Below are 14391 nucleotides of genomic sequence, written 5' to 3' on the forward strand. Positions count from 1 at the left end.
GTTATACTGTATAATAATATTGCTATTACTATGTATAATGTATTATACTATGTATAAAGTTCTCCTGGTTCTACTCACTTAATTTTGTACCATTTCACATAAATCTTTCCAGGTTTTTCTGAAAGCATCCTGCTCATAATTTCTTATAGTACAGTATAAGATAGTATTCTATGTATTCTTATAGTACAGTATAAAAGAGCATTCACAATAGTATTCTACGACATTCACATACCATAGTTTATTCCACCATTCTTCAATTGATGGGGATCTTCCCAATTTCTAATTGTTTGCCAAGAATTCTACTTTTTAATAAACCAAAGAATTGACATACGAGTCAAACATGCTAAGTGACTAAGTATGGTGGTTGGCAGAAGGTAACCAGTTTCAAATTTCATAGAATACAGGTGAATTATTGAATTGGATTCACATAAGACACTTCATTCAAGTTGCACATTCACATGGAAGTGCTATATGATACTAGGAATAAAACACTGATAAGAACACTCCATTAAGCACTATTTTAACAATAACCCTTGAGGAGTAAAGATCATAGGATTGTAGATGGACAGATGGGAAGGACCTCAGAAGCCATCTAGTCCAGTGCCCTGATTTAGCAAATAAGGTCCAAGAAGGGTATCTGTCCAAGGTCACACAGGCAATAAATATCAAAGGAAGGATTTGAGTCCAGTTTCTCTGACTCCAGAGTCAATTATTTTTTACTTTGCACAAAAGGAAAATGAATTTCCTATTCCTGTGCTGCTGCTGCATCTGGAAATGGAGAAAGGGAATTATAATAATAGTACTTTACTATAACATTACATACTTGAATCATCAATAAATCTTCTACAGAGTAGAGTAAGGTATCTTTTGCCAATATTCAGACTAGGGAAGTCTTTTGAGCAATGACAAATCTACCACTGAACATATAGGTACCGAGAGTACAATTATCGTCACCAGAACTACAGAGAATTCTAAAGATTACCTAGTTCAACTCTACTCCCTTACTCTCATTTTATAGAGAAGGATCTTTGCCTTTCGGAAAGAAGGAATAAAAGTGAAGCTAAAACTTTTCATTCCATTGAAGTAGAGTATTGCTTCTGCTGTATAACAGCTAAAGTTATAGTGATTACATTATTTTCCAAATAAACACACAGAATGCAAGTTATGACTGATCTGTGGTTAAGTCCATCAACAGGTCTTAACAAGCAAGTATTGACAGATGCATTGTCATGAAGTCTAGCATGCATCAGCAGGAATATGTGCATGTAATGACTTGTTTACAACATGATACAGCATGGTTATGTGATATAATATCGTGTCATCAAAATGTCAATGCTGGAAAACCCCCCATAAATTTACAATAAATTCAAATTTAAGATGTCATTAAAAAAATTATTTTGAAATAATACAAAATTTTTTTTAAAAAGCAACATTAAGGGTTAAAGAAAGATTTCCAGGGGTTGCTGAGTAAATTTTTTTAAGAAGAGGGTGGTAGGCCAAATAATTTTGAGAACCTCTAATTTAGAGTGTTACCAGAGAGAGAATTTCGAAGGTGGGATAAGTGACAAAGGAAAGGATCAAAAGAGAAAAAAACATAGAAAATCATTGCCTTTGGGGTTGGAGGAAAAAAGACCTGCAGAATCAATTTCAATTTAGTATAGGAAAAAAGGAGGATCTTTACTCAAAGCTAACTCAAATCATTCAGTTTTCATGATGAGAGATTATAAACTAAAACTGCAACTTGAGAATTTCAATAGGCACACTCCAGCATGGAATTTGGAGTCAGAAGAGCTGGGTTCAAAATCCAACTATGGCACTTAGTAGCTGTGACTTAGGGCAAGCCATGTATGCCCAGATCACAGATTCAACTATCTCAGGTACAATCCCTGGACCTCAGTTTCCTCATCTACAAAACAGAAATAATGCATAGCACTGTTATGTGATTATTTCTAAATTATTTTATACATAAACCTATTTGCACATAAATGTTTCCATGTTGCACCTGCTTCCCCTCCACCCTCAATCAGACTGGGAACTTATTGACAATAGAAGCTCTTTTCTTTCTTTCGATCTCCAGCACTTACATAGAGCAGGTAGTTGTTTTATGTTTACTGACTGACATCTAAAACCCATTTTATAAACCACAAAGTATTATATAAATTAAAGGTTTTCATTAGTATATCCCATAAGAGAACTGTATGTTAAATAAATGATCATTGATCTAAGAGGGGCGACAGAAAAGTCCAAAACGTTTTAGCAAACTATAAAGTCTAACAGGATTTCAGATACCACTTTCAGTTTCTGATGAGTATACTAGAAAACATGGAATTCCTAGCTCAATTAAATTACTTAAAGATGTAGGTAGTTGAGTGAACCCTATACCTTACCAAATCCTTCCTGTATTATTTATGGGGAGATAAAACTGCTATAAATTCTCAAGCAAACTTGATGCCACTTTAAACTAACTCTCTCTCACAAAGCAGAGGAATAGGCTTATAATATCAAGCTCTAGTATAATGTTAAATGGAGGTGTGTCAAATTCCGCATTAGCTACTTCATATGTACTTGTGACTTTCCCAAAGAAGCAAGGGCATTTGCTCAGGGTCTTATAAATTCGTGGCTGTCCACACTGGAGCTCAGGAGGCCCGAGTTCAATCCTGGTAATTCTAATCCATACTAACTATATGGGCATAAAATACTACTTCTATAACCTTCAGTTTCCTCCTTTGTAAAATTCAGCCAATTAACATTAAGGCATCATGCTAAGTACCAGGGATACAAGGAGTCTTTAACATTTATGTTATACATGTATCAAATAATACAGGGTAATTTGAGGAGGAAGACAAAACCAATGACTGAGTGGAGTGGAAATCAAAGAAGGCTTCTTCATTTGCATGAAGCTTTAAGGAAGTTAAATATTTGGGAGGCAAATAGAGAGGGAATTGTGGGTAAGAAACACAGCCTGGACAAAAGGAAGTAGGTGAAAATGGCATGCTGTTTGGGGGAGAGCTAGTAGGTTACTTTGCCTGAAGCAGAATATGCTAAAGGAAATAATATGAAACAAAGGCTGGAAAGGTACATTGGAAACTGACTCTGGAGATCCTTAAAATGTCAGGTTGAGGAGTTGGCATTTTATTACAGAGAGACAAGAGATTCACAAAAAGTTTCTGTGTAGGAAAGTGACATGATCAAACCTGTGCCTTAGAAAAATCACTTTGCTAGTTACACTAAGGATACATTAGTGAGGGGAAAGGCAACAAAGATGTATAAAGAAGAGAGGTAGAGAGAAGAGATAAAGGACGGAACTTTAACTAAGGGAATAGCTTTGTGAGTGAAAAGAAGGGGGCGAATTTGAGAGACAGGGGAGATGATTATCCTTGTACTACCTGCCCTCCAGATTTGCTATACAGAAATCATGCTATAAACTTAAGAGCAATCACTCTTATCTGTATGTCACCATACTAGAGGCTCTCACCTCTGCTGACCATAGATATATTTAGTATGGTTGATATGAATATAAAGGAATGCATCTCCTTGCCTTCCTCACTCTCCATCCCATGAAACAGCTGGATCTTGTAACTTTAAACACATACTCCGCCCCTTCCCCACCAGCCCTGTACATTAAAGCAACGGGGTTTGTAAAAGGGCTTGTGTTTGGTTCTGAGTGAACTCAAGCAGCAGTCAAGAGTCAGTTACTTACCAGGAAAGTTGCAAATCCCCAAACAGTTTGTCTTTTCAATGGTTTAGGCCTAAAGCTCTGGTTTGGCACTAGCTAACAGCGGTAGGCAATGCTCTCCCAGAATTAAGGCATCAAAAACCTAGGGCTCAGAGATATCCCCCTTCTAAAAAAAGACAGTGAGCTGTCTTTGAGATTTATTCATCTACCACCAGGCCATCCACTTCTCCCAATCTCATCCAGAGAGGCAGGGCTAATTACAGTTACAGTGACGTGGAGGTACTATAGAGGATACTCTAAAAGCCCTGGTCCTGTTCTTTTCTCAAGGGGCTCTAATGCTCAGAAAGTATGGATACCATGATGATATAAAGGTCCCCCCAAAAAAGCTTTTACAGAGCCTGAGTCGACAACATCAGATTCAGCTTAGCAATGGGAAAAGTGGCACTTTAGGTTTATTCTCTTCCTTTAAAGGTTTAACATTTTAACTGTTGCCACTTCCTTCCTCTACATGAAAACACTATTCAAAAAGTGCTGCTCCTCCTGGTTCCTCAAAGCCACTACACCCATTGTTTATGGGCTATGTTGATTTGTACTTCTATGCCTATACTTCTATTCAGATGCTCATCTTTTAGGCAAAGATTACACACACCCACATACCCACACATACACTCTCAGAATCAACACAAAGGATGTTGGATGTGGAGGCAGACGACCTGGTTTTGAATACTGGTTCTGCCATTTATTGCCTGTGTGACCTTAGGCAAGTTACAATCTCTCTAGGTCTCAGTTTCCTCATCTGACAAATGAGGGTATTCGACTAGGCGACCTCTCTGACCCTGAACTTAAGGTCCTTCTCTTCTAGAGAAGAAAAATGATTCTTGCCCCCAAAAGTTAACAACATCAGTGGTTCTCAGTCTATGAACCTGTGGGCCTCATAGCACTAAGTATACTAATTTGCATATGATTGCTTAGTGTCCTGTTTCTAGATTAATCAACACAAAATAAAAAAGAAGTACGAACTTACCACCTTTACCGCCCCTACCAAAATCCAAGAAAGAACAGGAAACACTTTACTTAGATAAAACCCACACCAACCTGTAAATATTAGCTTATTTGTGATGCCCTCATATTGACTCATCTCTACTATTTTTTTAAGCAATTGGGGTTAAGTAACTTGCTCAAGGTTACATGGCCAGTTATTTCTGGGTGTGGTGCTAAGTATCTGAGCCCAGATTCGATCCCAGGTCATCCCAACTCTGGGGCCGGTGCTCTTACTTACTGCGCCACCTGGCCACCCCTAACTCATCTCTACTATTAACAAAGTGATTTCATTGTATACATCTCTTGGATCAATATGGTTTCTTTTAATATAAACCTTAAGATAAGAATCAGTCTCCATAACTTTGTTTTTCCTAAATATTACCTTCTTAATGATATTGAATAATATTTGTTAATCACAATATTAAGAACCAACTTCTTTAGAGAAGGCATAATATGAACAAGGTAAGGGCAATTCTAGACCCCAAACCACTTTTCCTTTATCATAGACTAGAGCTTTAATGCCTATATTTTTTTTCTACTTGAATTTTTTTTCAAACAGAACAGAAACATTTCAAAGAGGTGTTTAAAAAGAAATTGAGCAATGTATTTGCATGATAGTTATCGCTAAACATCATTTATTTCAACATACTGCTTCTCAAATAAGAAAGTACCTAGCAAAAAAAGATCAACTTCAATTAATGCTGAAAACCTATCATTTATACTGCATAAAGATACTAAGGTTATATCTTTCAAAGAGTCTTAAAAACAAGTTTCCCCTTTTTCTCTGTTAAAAAAAGCAAAAAGAGGAATGGTATGTTTGAACTGTCCAAAAAAATCAGAGTACATGGGAGTTTTTCTTGTGCAATTCCCTAGAATGTAAGAAGAATGTGGGGTATTACTTAGTACTGTCATGTCTCACCAAAGGTCACTGTGGGTGGCCAAAAAGGACAATAAGGCAGGATACAATATGGCTTCTTAAGGGCCTAAATTCATGCTATCATTTTAAAACAACTTCAAAACACTTGAGTACATCTATTCATCTTCCCTCCTTTTAAAATTCAGGGATGAGGGAAGGGAAAAGAATGAAAGGGGGAACAGAGAGAGAGAAAGGGGGAGCAGTGGAGAAAGAGAAACCAATAGTCACTGTTCAGGTTCCTTGAGGCCTCCTGTAACTTTCTAGAGTACTGATTCATACCCAATACTCACCACAAGTTCACTGAACATAACATCCAATTCTTCCACAGGGGGCATGGGAAATGCTGGTTCCATTGTCTGAAGTGCAAAATTGCTGTCATTGCGTAACCGATACGTGATCTCTGGGGGATCGTTACTTTGGAAACAACAAAAGACGAATGAAATCCGTCCACTTCTTTTCCTTGGGGTCATAGTCAAATTTTCCTTTATAATTCTTGAATGACTTAGTCCTAGAGAGAGAAAATGGGAGAAGTGAGTATTCATATTCAAATGAGAAGATATATCAAACCAAATTACACACATACAATACAAGCAAGAAGTTGTACTAAAGTGCAGCCAGCTATATAAAAGAATAAAACAGACCTTTTAATTAGATATTTTCAGGACAAATTCAAGTCTGAATTGATCTTCCCACCTCCCATCTGTCAAACATGGAGGTCAATTAAATATTCCTATGGCACTGCTTTGACCATATTATTTCCCTGTTCAACAACCTCCAGTGGTTCCCCAATAACTATATTTGAATCATTTACCATCTTCCAAAGAACAAATGCTCACACTGAAAATCTAACAATGGAGCTTGTACAAGCAGGCTCCCAGCATATACCTGTTTGTGTTATAGTTACTAGTATCTGTAAATTTCTTTTCTACTAGACTGCAAAATTCTTGATGACAAGGTCCATGTCATTCTTCATCTTTGTGTTCCTGTCAGTGCCCAGCAGAGTCAATAAGTAGGTGCTCAATAAATATTAAATAAGAATAAAAGGAACACAACCAAAAACTCTTATTGTGATATTTACAAGGACATATTTGAGTCTCTCTGCCCTAGTAAGAAAATAATTGTGTTGGGGCGGCCAGGTAGCACAGAGAGTAAGAGCACCGGCCCCAGAGTCGGGATAACCTGGGATCGAATCCGGGTTCAGACACTTAGCATCCACCCAGAAACACCTGGCCATGTAACCTCGAGCAAGTTACTTAACCCTATTTGCTTAGGGGCGGTCAGGTGGCTCAGTGAATAAGAGCACCAGCCCCAGTGTCTGGATGACCTGGGGATCAAATCCAGGCTCAGATACTTAGCACCACACCCAGAAATAACTAGCCGTGTAACCTTAAGCAAGTTACTTAACCCCAATTGCTTTAAAAAAAAAAAAAAAAGAAAATAATTGTGCAATCCAGAGCATTTCTTCAGCAAAAGAACACTCAAACAGTTCACCAAAACAAAAATGTGTATATCTTGGGTTCCGCTTATTAGACTAGCAATGAGATATTGATATTACTAATTACTGATACTCAAGTAATAGATTCCAATTACATGAATAAAAACCAAAATGATGGCTCTGACAAGGTATTTTATGTTTGAAAGCCAAATTGTTCATTACAATTACTTAATTGAATCCAAAGCAACATAACAATGCCTTTAATAACACTATCACCAAACAAGGTCCCATCTCTGAACTGCAAAGTATTCCCAAGAGTTCCAAGGGCACAAATAAGGAAGATTCATATTGTTAAGACGAGATGGAGATTTTCTAATTCTCAGGTGTCAAACAGAAAGAGATCCCTCAATCCTTGTTGGTCATGTATAGTCTTAGAAAACCACAAATTTATATGATCTATGCCATATTGTATTTTTTTTTAACTTATCTTGTTAAACATTTCTCAAATACATTTTAATTTGGTTCTGGCTCACTGGGAGTTTTGCAAAATCTTATAGCCTATGAGCAGCAAATCTAATACCTCTGTTCTGGTATACAGAATAGGAAGGGTTTTTTTTTAATGCATTAAAAAGGCCAGATGAATAAATCTGAGTTTTAAGAACCTGAGGTTGTTCACTGTCCCCACACAGACTTTGCTTCTGTATTCCAGAGATAATGAACCAAATGAGTAATATATTACTTCTAGTTAATTGCGTAACACTATGGTTTTATAAACAAAAAAGGATCAACCTCAAGATTGTATCCTTAAGAGCTATGTATTCTCTGAACCAACCCAGCTGGGATCATGTTTTCTATACTTCCTTCCCCAAACAATTAGGTTCTCTCCACTTCCACAAGTTTCCAAAGTGATGGGTTGTTAATGAAGTCAGGGGACCTGTGTTGGAACATCTTCAATTCTTTTTTTCAGATCAGGTCAATTCCATTATGGCATCTGGGCCTTCAAACCAATGTACTTCTGCTCATCTCAGCTTCTGGCATTTGTTCAGAAGCAAAAAGGAAATCTCTGGTATATCAAAAATATAGTTCATCTGAAATACTGCAGGTAACTGCTATGCACTGCACAAAGAAACAATTAAGTAGATACTTTGGATTCTAGAACAGGTGCATTTTGTTTAGCTAAGAATCAGATACTCTATCAATATTATTTTTCCAATTGGTCAGAATAGATTACAGTGACCTTTTGCGGGGAGGTAAAGGGACTCTTAAAACGGCGCTGCCTCAAAAATAGGACCCCAAGTGGAGATTCTGCAGGTGCCCTGTAATAACAGAATACTAGTTATAGGACACTGGAAAAACAGCCTATGCATTTTCTATTATTAATACTATATAATAACACAAATAAGACTATTTTTAAGTTTTGCTTTTCTTCAGCAGAGGTGAATTTATAACATTCCATGAAATGTGTAATGGTCATTTCAAGGTACCTATAATGAAATGGGCTTACATTCTAGCAAATCCAATCCCTCAAACTAAATCACCATGCCACAATACAATCCACCCTCAAAATGGCTAGCTGTGTACCCAAGGTAGATTGTCTGGATGCAAACTTAACTTATCCACCAGAGGAACAGGACCTCATACATTGGCCTCATGTGTCATCTTCTAACATATGCATTGTTGGCTTCTTAGAATTTCTTAACCGGTATTTCAGCTTTGTTCCTTCTAGCCTGCTGGGGAGAGTGCTGTTGATCATCCTTAAGCCTTTGATTTGCAAAGTCTTACTAAACTGCCTCTCTCAAGTTAGTGAAAATTGATATATGTGACATTCTAGCAGAAAAGCTTTAGTACAATATTGCTAAGGCCTCGTTAACAGAGCTAACTGATTTGTTAATGAGAGTCTGAGCCATGTAAGTGTTTCCATTCTAAGATCACTGTGCTGGTGACTACTACAAACTGGTTTCAATCTTTTCAATTAAGGTAATTAAAATTCTCTAAACATGTATCATCCATTCAGGTGGAGAAGAGCTGAATGTATAAAATATCAGTAGAAAATATGTGATGCACTTGCCTGTATTTGCAAGTCATGTTAAGAACTAGATTTGTGTGTCTGTTTGAATTTTTTTTTAAGCAATTGGGATTAAGTAACTTGCTCAGGGTTACACGGCCGATTATTTTTTTGTGGGGGTGCCGAGTATCTGAGGCCAGAACCGATCCCAGGTCTCCTGACTCTGGGGCTGGCGAACTTACTCACTGCACCACCTGGCCGCCCTGAGTATGCTTGAATTTCAATGGAGATAATCTTTCATGTTTAATTTTACAAAAATGCTTCAATAAAATGCTGACATCTTAACAAGGAAATGAGGTCATTTTTTTTCTGTTACCCAAATGCCAGAAAGGTATATGTCTGATCCCTAAGCTTCCTGAAGCAATGTAAAGCTATCCGAGGGGTACTATAGAATAGAAAGACAAGAGAAAGTCTTTGATAAAAGGTAAATTTAAAGAAAAATAAAGGAATGACATTTCAAACAAATCTGACAAAATTAATACTGATAAGGGGTGACTAGGTGGCACAGTGAATAGAGCACTGGCCCTGGAGTCAGGAGGACCTCAGTTCAAATCCGGCCTCAGATACTTAACACAAAAACTAGCCATGTGACCTTGGGCAAATCACTTAACCCCAATTGCCCTCCAAAAAAGCAAACAAAAAAAAATTAATGCTGATATTCAAATCTTAAAGTTCTTATTTTTAAGAGATGTTTGTCTCAGAGGAAAAAACACACTAGAAGATACATAATTGCTGTCTTCCTTTACCACAGAAATTTAAAGAGAAAATCAGCTATGCCATTGGCAGAAAAAACATAGTGGATTTCTGAGTCATGGGACCAAGAATATGGCAGGCTAGAAACTTTTTCCAGACCCCATAAAGTCTCAACAATCTCACAAAAGATGAATTATATGTCAGATACAGAATGAGCACAACTAAATCCACATGACCAAGAGAATCCAGCAAAGTAAAATCTTGATGAATTAACACTAAAAAATGCTAGTCCTTGAAGAGCTCACTCAGTACTCCTGTTCACACCAGCTTCCAGTCTCCTACAAATGATCACAACCAACCTAAGGGCAGATATGTCTGACCTGCATTGAGATCCTCTCTTACTGCAGAAAACTGATGGAACATCTCAGCCACTATTGACACCCTACTCCCATGCCTCAACAAAGTGTCAAACATTTATTCTATTCAGTCACATGACAATGGATACAAGTGGGAAGAATGAAATCTGCTGCCTTTCTGAGAATACCCCTAAATTTGGACCCCACAAAGCTGCAGAGAATTCATCCAGAACACTCTCCTCACTCTCCCCAATTCCCAGGGGTGGAGGTTGGGGGAGGAGGAGATGCTCATTCAACCTCGCTAAAGAAGTAAAGGAAGAGAGACAAGGGATGACAGGATGAATGGCTACACTGGAGCGAAACCCAGGTTCCCTGGCCTGAGTACTCAGGCCTAGCAACTGGACCAGTAAACCCTAAATGCTCCAGCAAGGTAGGAGCCAGAAACAGCTATGGAGACCATTTGCAGAGTTGTATCTACTAGCAAAGTGGAAGGAGCCAAAGAGTAGCACCAAAATATTTATACCAACTCCTTTTATAGTAGCAAATGATAGAAAACAAAATAGATGTCCAGACTGTGGTACATATATGTAATGGAATTCCATTTCATTCTGTTTTCCAAGTATTTTCCCCTGCATACTTTACTGTGTTGTGAGAAATTAAGAATTTAAAGAATACAGAGAAGAAGAATAAAGATGAATTTAAGGAATCCATGGGAAGATATATATCAATGGAATCAAAGTAAAGTAAGCAAAACAATATATACAATGACTAGAACTGGTAAATGAAAAAACAAATAACAAAAAAAAACAATTGTAATTAAATACTGAGAAATTATAATGACCAAGCTTAGCACCCAAGGAAGAGAAAGGAAAAGAAATCTCCCCATGATTCTTTGCAGAGGTAATGATTAGGTATGGGTGCCCATTATTGCAAATGTCAGACTTTTGGTACATTGATTAATTTTGCTGGACTTTTTACCCCTCTGTCTTCTTCCTAGTTATGAGGGATGGATTGCTGGAAGGAGATAAGAGGAATACAGTGGGAAATGTAGGTGATGTAAAAACAAAAGCTAAGAATAAATTTTTAAATAGCAAAAATGTGTTTAAAGTTGCACAAAGTGGACATAAAAGAAACTTTAAAACAGTGAGTTTTGGAAGTTTCTAAAAAGCTCACTGATGTGAATTTTGGATTGTGATGATATTATGTTAACCAAAATTATCTTATCATGAAGAATTTGGGGGAAAAATGTTTTGCTTCTTTCATAGCTTTCTATTCACTTACACATTCCACATGTCTGGTTTTATTTCCCAAGAACATAAGATGCCAAATAAGATTTGGAAGCAAAATAATAGAACACAGTCTAAATAAGCTGGGAATAGGATAACAAGTACCCCCTAGAAACACAAAGGGAATTTTGTTTTCCTCTGAAATATTCACATCCTCTCAGGAAACTGTGAAAAGGCATTTCATAGCCATGATGCCCCATGGGGACAGCTCTTGTCACATTTGGTTTCAAAAGTATATTAAGGAACTTGGAGTGGATTCTGGAAGCTCCACTTAGCCAGAAGACACTCCTCCCAATCCAATGACTTCCTCAATACAAGTAGAAAACTGTTATTACCGATCTGATGGGCAGGTGGTATAGCCACAGACTCCTGGAAGTTAAGCTGGTAGCTCTTCTCAGAACTCTCTACCAAATTCTCTTCAATATGGGCTGGAGTTAGGATAGGACTCCTGTAGGGAAAGAGAAGCATCATTGAGATAATAGCACAGAAATAAGTCTCCTTCTTCAGGAAGTATACAAAATAATCCAGGGTGGTCAAAAGTGCTAGAAATTTACAGAGAGATCAGGGAGGATGAAGAATGAAAAGAAACCATTTGATGGAACGAGTCAATGATCTTAAAGCTGGTGTGTGTGTGTGTGTGTGTGTGTGTGTGTGTGTAACCCAGATCAAAAGAGTTGTTGAGGAGACAATAGGTGATAATAGTTGAGATGTTTTAATACAGCATCAAAGTAGATGTTGCTCTAGATAATTGGGAGTCAATTACACAGAGTTAGTAGGGAAGATACTTAGAGAGGACTTCAGAAGAGGAGACACAGATTCTACAAGGCCACTTGAGTATGGCAAAGAAAGAAGGAGCTGTTTGCCATTATGACTGGAAGGGACTCACCAAATAACCACTATAAGGAAAAACCCTGAGTTTCACTATCAACAATTCCACCTGTTCTGACCAGTCAAGCATTGACTCCTCCTCTGAAGAGAATTTCCCAGACTTCAAGGGGAGAAGTAAGGGCACAGGGGCGGAACCAAGATAGCAGAGTAAAGGCAGGAACTTGTCTGAGTTCCTGCTCCAACCACCTCCAATACCTGTAAAATATGACTCTAAATAAATTTTAGAGCTACAGAACCCACAAAGTGACAGAGAGAAACAAATCTCCCACTGAAAGCAGTATGGCAGGCCGACAGAAGGGTCTATCACACTGGACTAGGAGCCATGCTAAGTTCCGGGGTCCCAGACCCAAGGCAGCCCCAACCCATGGCACAGACTGGCTGGAGTAGACTTCAGGAGAGTGAATCACCAGCAGTTGTGGCTGTTTTCACACCTCTCAACCCATAAATGCAAAAGAGAAAGTAAAAGTCAGTGGGGAACTCTGTAACAGAAGAATGCAGTCAGGTCCCAGCCCTTGGGGTGGAAGATGGTAGAGGCATGACAGCACATGGCTGCCTCCAGAGTTCCTGGCCTGCAGATTGTAGGGGGACCAAGTGACCATTCAGAGGGTAATCACTATGGCTTTGACCTGCTTGGATCTGGATCAGGGTATTGGGGGTGGTCCTGCAGAGTGTGGCCAGTGTGCCAGAGCTTGGGGTCTCTGTGGAGAGGGCACCCTCGTCATACCTCTGACAACATTTGCGAAAATCCCCAAAGATTTGGGACACAGCTCTCTACACTCTGGAAGCAGAGTTCTACTGTGGCAAAGAGCTCAAAAGTCAGGTAACTGGCTGGCAAGATGAGCAAGCAGAGGAAGTGCAATAAGACCACAGAATCCTTTTTTGGAGACAAAAAGGATCAAAACATGGATCCAGAAGAAGTTAATGAAGTAAAAACTTCTGCATCAAAAGCTTCCAAGAAAAATATGAACTGATTATAGGCCATGGAGAAGCTCAAGAAGGATTCTGAAAATCAAGTTAGAGAAGTGGAAGAAAAATTGGGAAGAGAAATGAGAATGATGCAAGAAAATCATGGAAAGCGAGTCAACAGCCTGCTAAAGGAGACCCAAAAACATACTGAAGAAAATAACACCTTAAAAAATAGACTAACTCAAATGGCAAAAGAGGCCCAAAAAGCCAATGAGAAGAAAGCCTTAAAAAGCCAAATTTGACTGACGGAAAAGGAATTTCAAAAACTCACTGAAGAGAATAATTCCTTCAAAATTAGATTGGAGCAAATGGAAGCTAACAACTTCATGAGAAATCAAGACATTATAAAACAGATCCAAACAAATAAAAAACCAGAAGGCAATGTGAAATATCTCATGGGAAAAATCAATGACCTAGAAAATAGATCCAAGAGAAATCATTTAAAAATTATAGGACTACCTGAAAGCCATGATCAACCTAGAGGGCAGCTAGGTGGCGCAGTGAGTAAAGCACTGGTCCCAGAGTCAGGAGAACCCGAGTTTGGTTCTGGCCTCAGACACTTAACACCCACACAAAAATACTAGCTGTGTAACCTTGGGCAAGTTACTTAACCCCAACTGTCCTCCAAAAAACAAAAATTAAAAAAAGAACCTAGAAATCATCCTTCAAGAACTTCTCGAGGAAAATTGCCCAGATATTCTAGAGCCAAAGGGCAAAATAGAAATTGAAAGAATTCACCAATACCCTCTTGAAAAAGATCCCCAAAAGAAAACTCCTACGAATATCATAGCCAAATTCCAGAGTTTCCAGGTCAAGGAGAAAATATTACAAGCTGTCAGGAAGAAACAATTTCAGTGTTGTGGAAATACAATCAGGATAACACAAAACCTAGCAGCTTCTACACTGAGGGATTGAAGGGCTTGGAATATGATATTCTGGAGGTCAAAGGAACTAGGATTAAAACCAAGAATCACCTACCCAGCAAAACCGAGTATAAAGCTTCAGGGGAAAATATGATCATTCATTGAAATAGAGGACTTTCAAGTATTCATTATGAAAACAACAGAGC

At 38.2% G+C, this 14391-nt stretch overlaps 2 protein-coding genes across 6 annotated transcripts in view; both read right to left on the reverse strand.

Annotated features, from left to right (window-relative positions):
* Positions 1-14391, reverse strand: part of JKAMP (JNK1/MAPK8 associated membrane protein) — a 449359-nt gene that overhangs the window by 277729 nt on the left and 157239 nt on the right. The window lies entirely within an intron of this gene.
* The window catches only part of DAAM1 (dishevelled associated activator of morphogenesis 1), a 231632-nt gene that overhangs the window by 132955 nt on the left and 84286 nt on the right, over positions 1-14391 (reverse strand). For 3 of the 5 annotated variants that reach the window (XM_069092062.1, XM_069092063.1, XM_069092061.1), the window contains exons 2-3: positions 11804-11916; positions 5924-6141 (exon numbers count right to left, since the gene is read on the reverse strand). In XM_069092062.1, the coding sequence (XP_068948163.1) occupies positions 5924-6103 (180 nt within the window). In that variant the 5' untranslated portion in view covers positions 6104-6141; positions 11804-11916. The remainder of the gene's footprint in view (positions 1-5923; positions 6142-11803; positions 11917-14391) is intronic. The other 2 variants (XM_069092064.1, XM_069092065.1) reach the window with 1 other exon arrangement.

The sequence above is a fragment of the Petaurus breviceps genome, unplaced genomic scaffold (genome assembly GCF_028583685.1).
Source record: "Petaurus breviceps papuanus isolate PSGF00001 unplaced genomic scaffold, PetGlider_PUasm1.0 189, whole genome shotgun sequence".
Classification (NCBI taxonomy): Eukaryota; Metazoa; Chordata; class Mammalia; order Diprotodontia; family Petauridae; genus Petaurus; species Petaurus breviceps.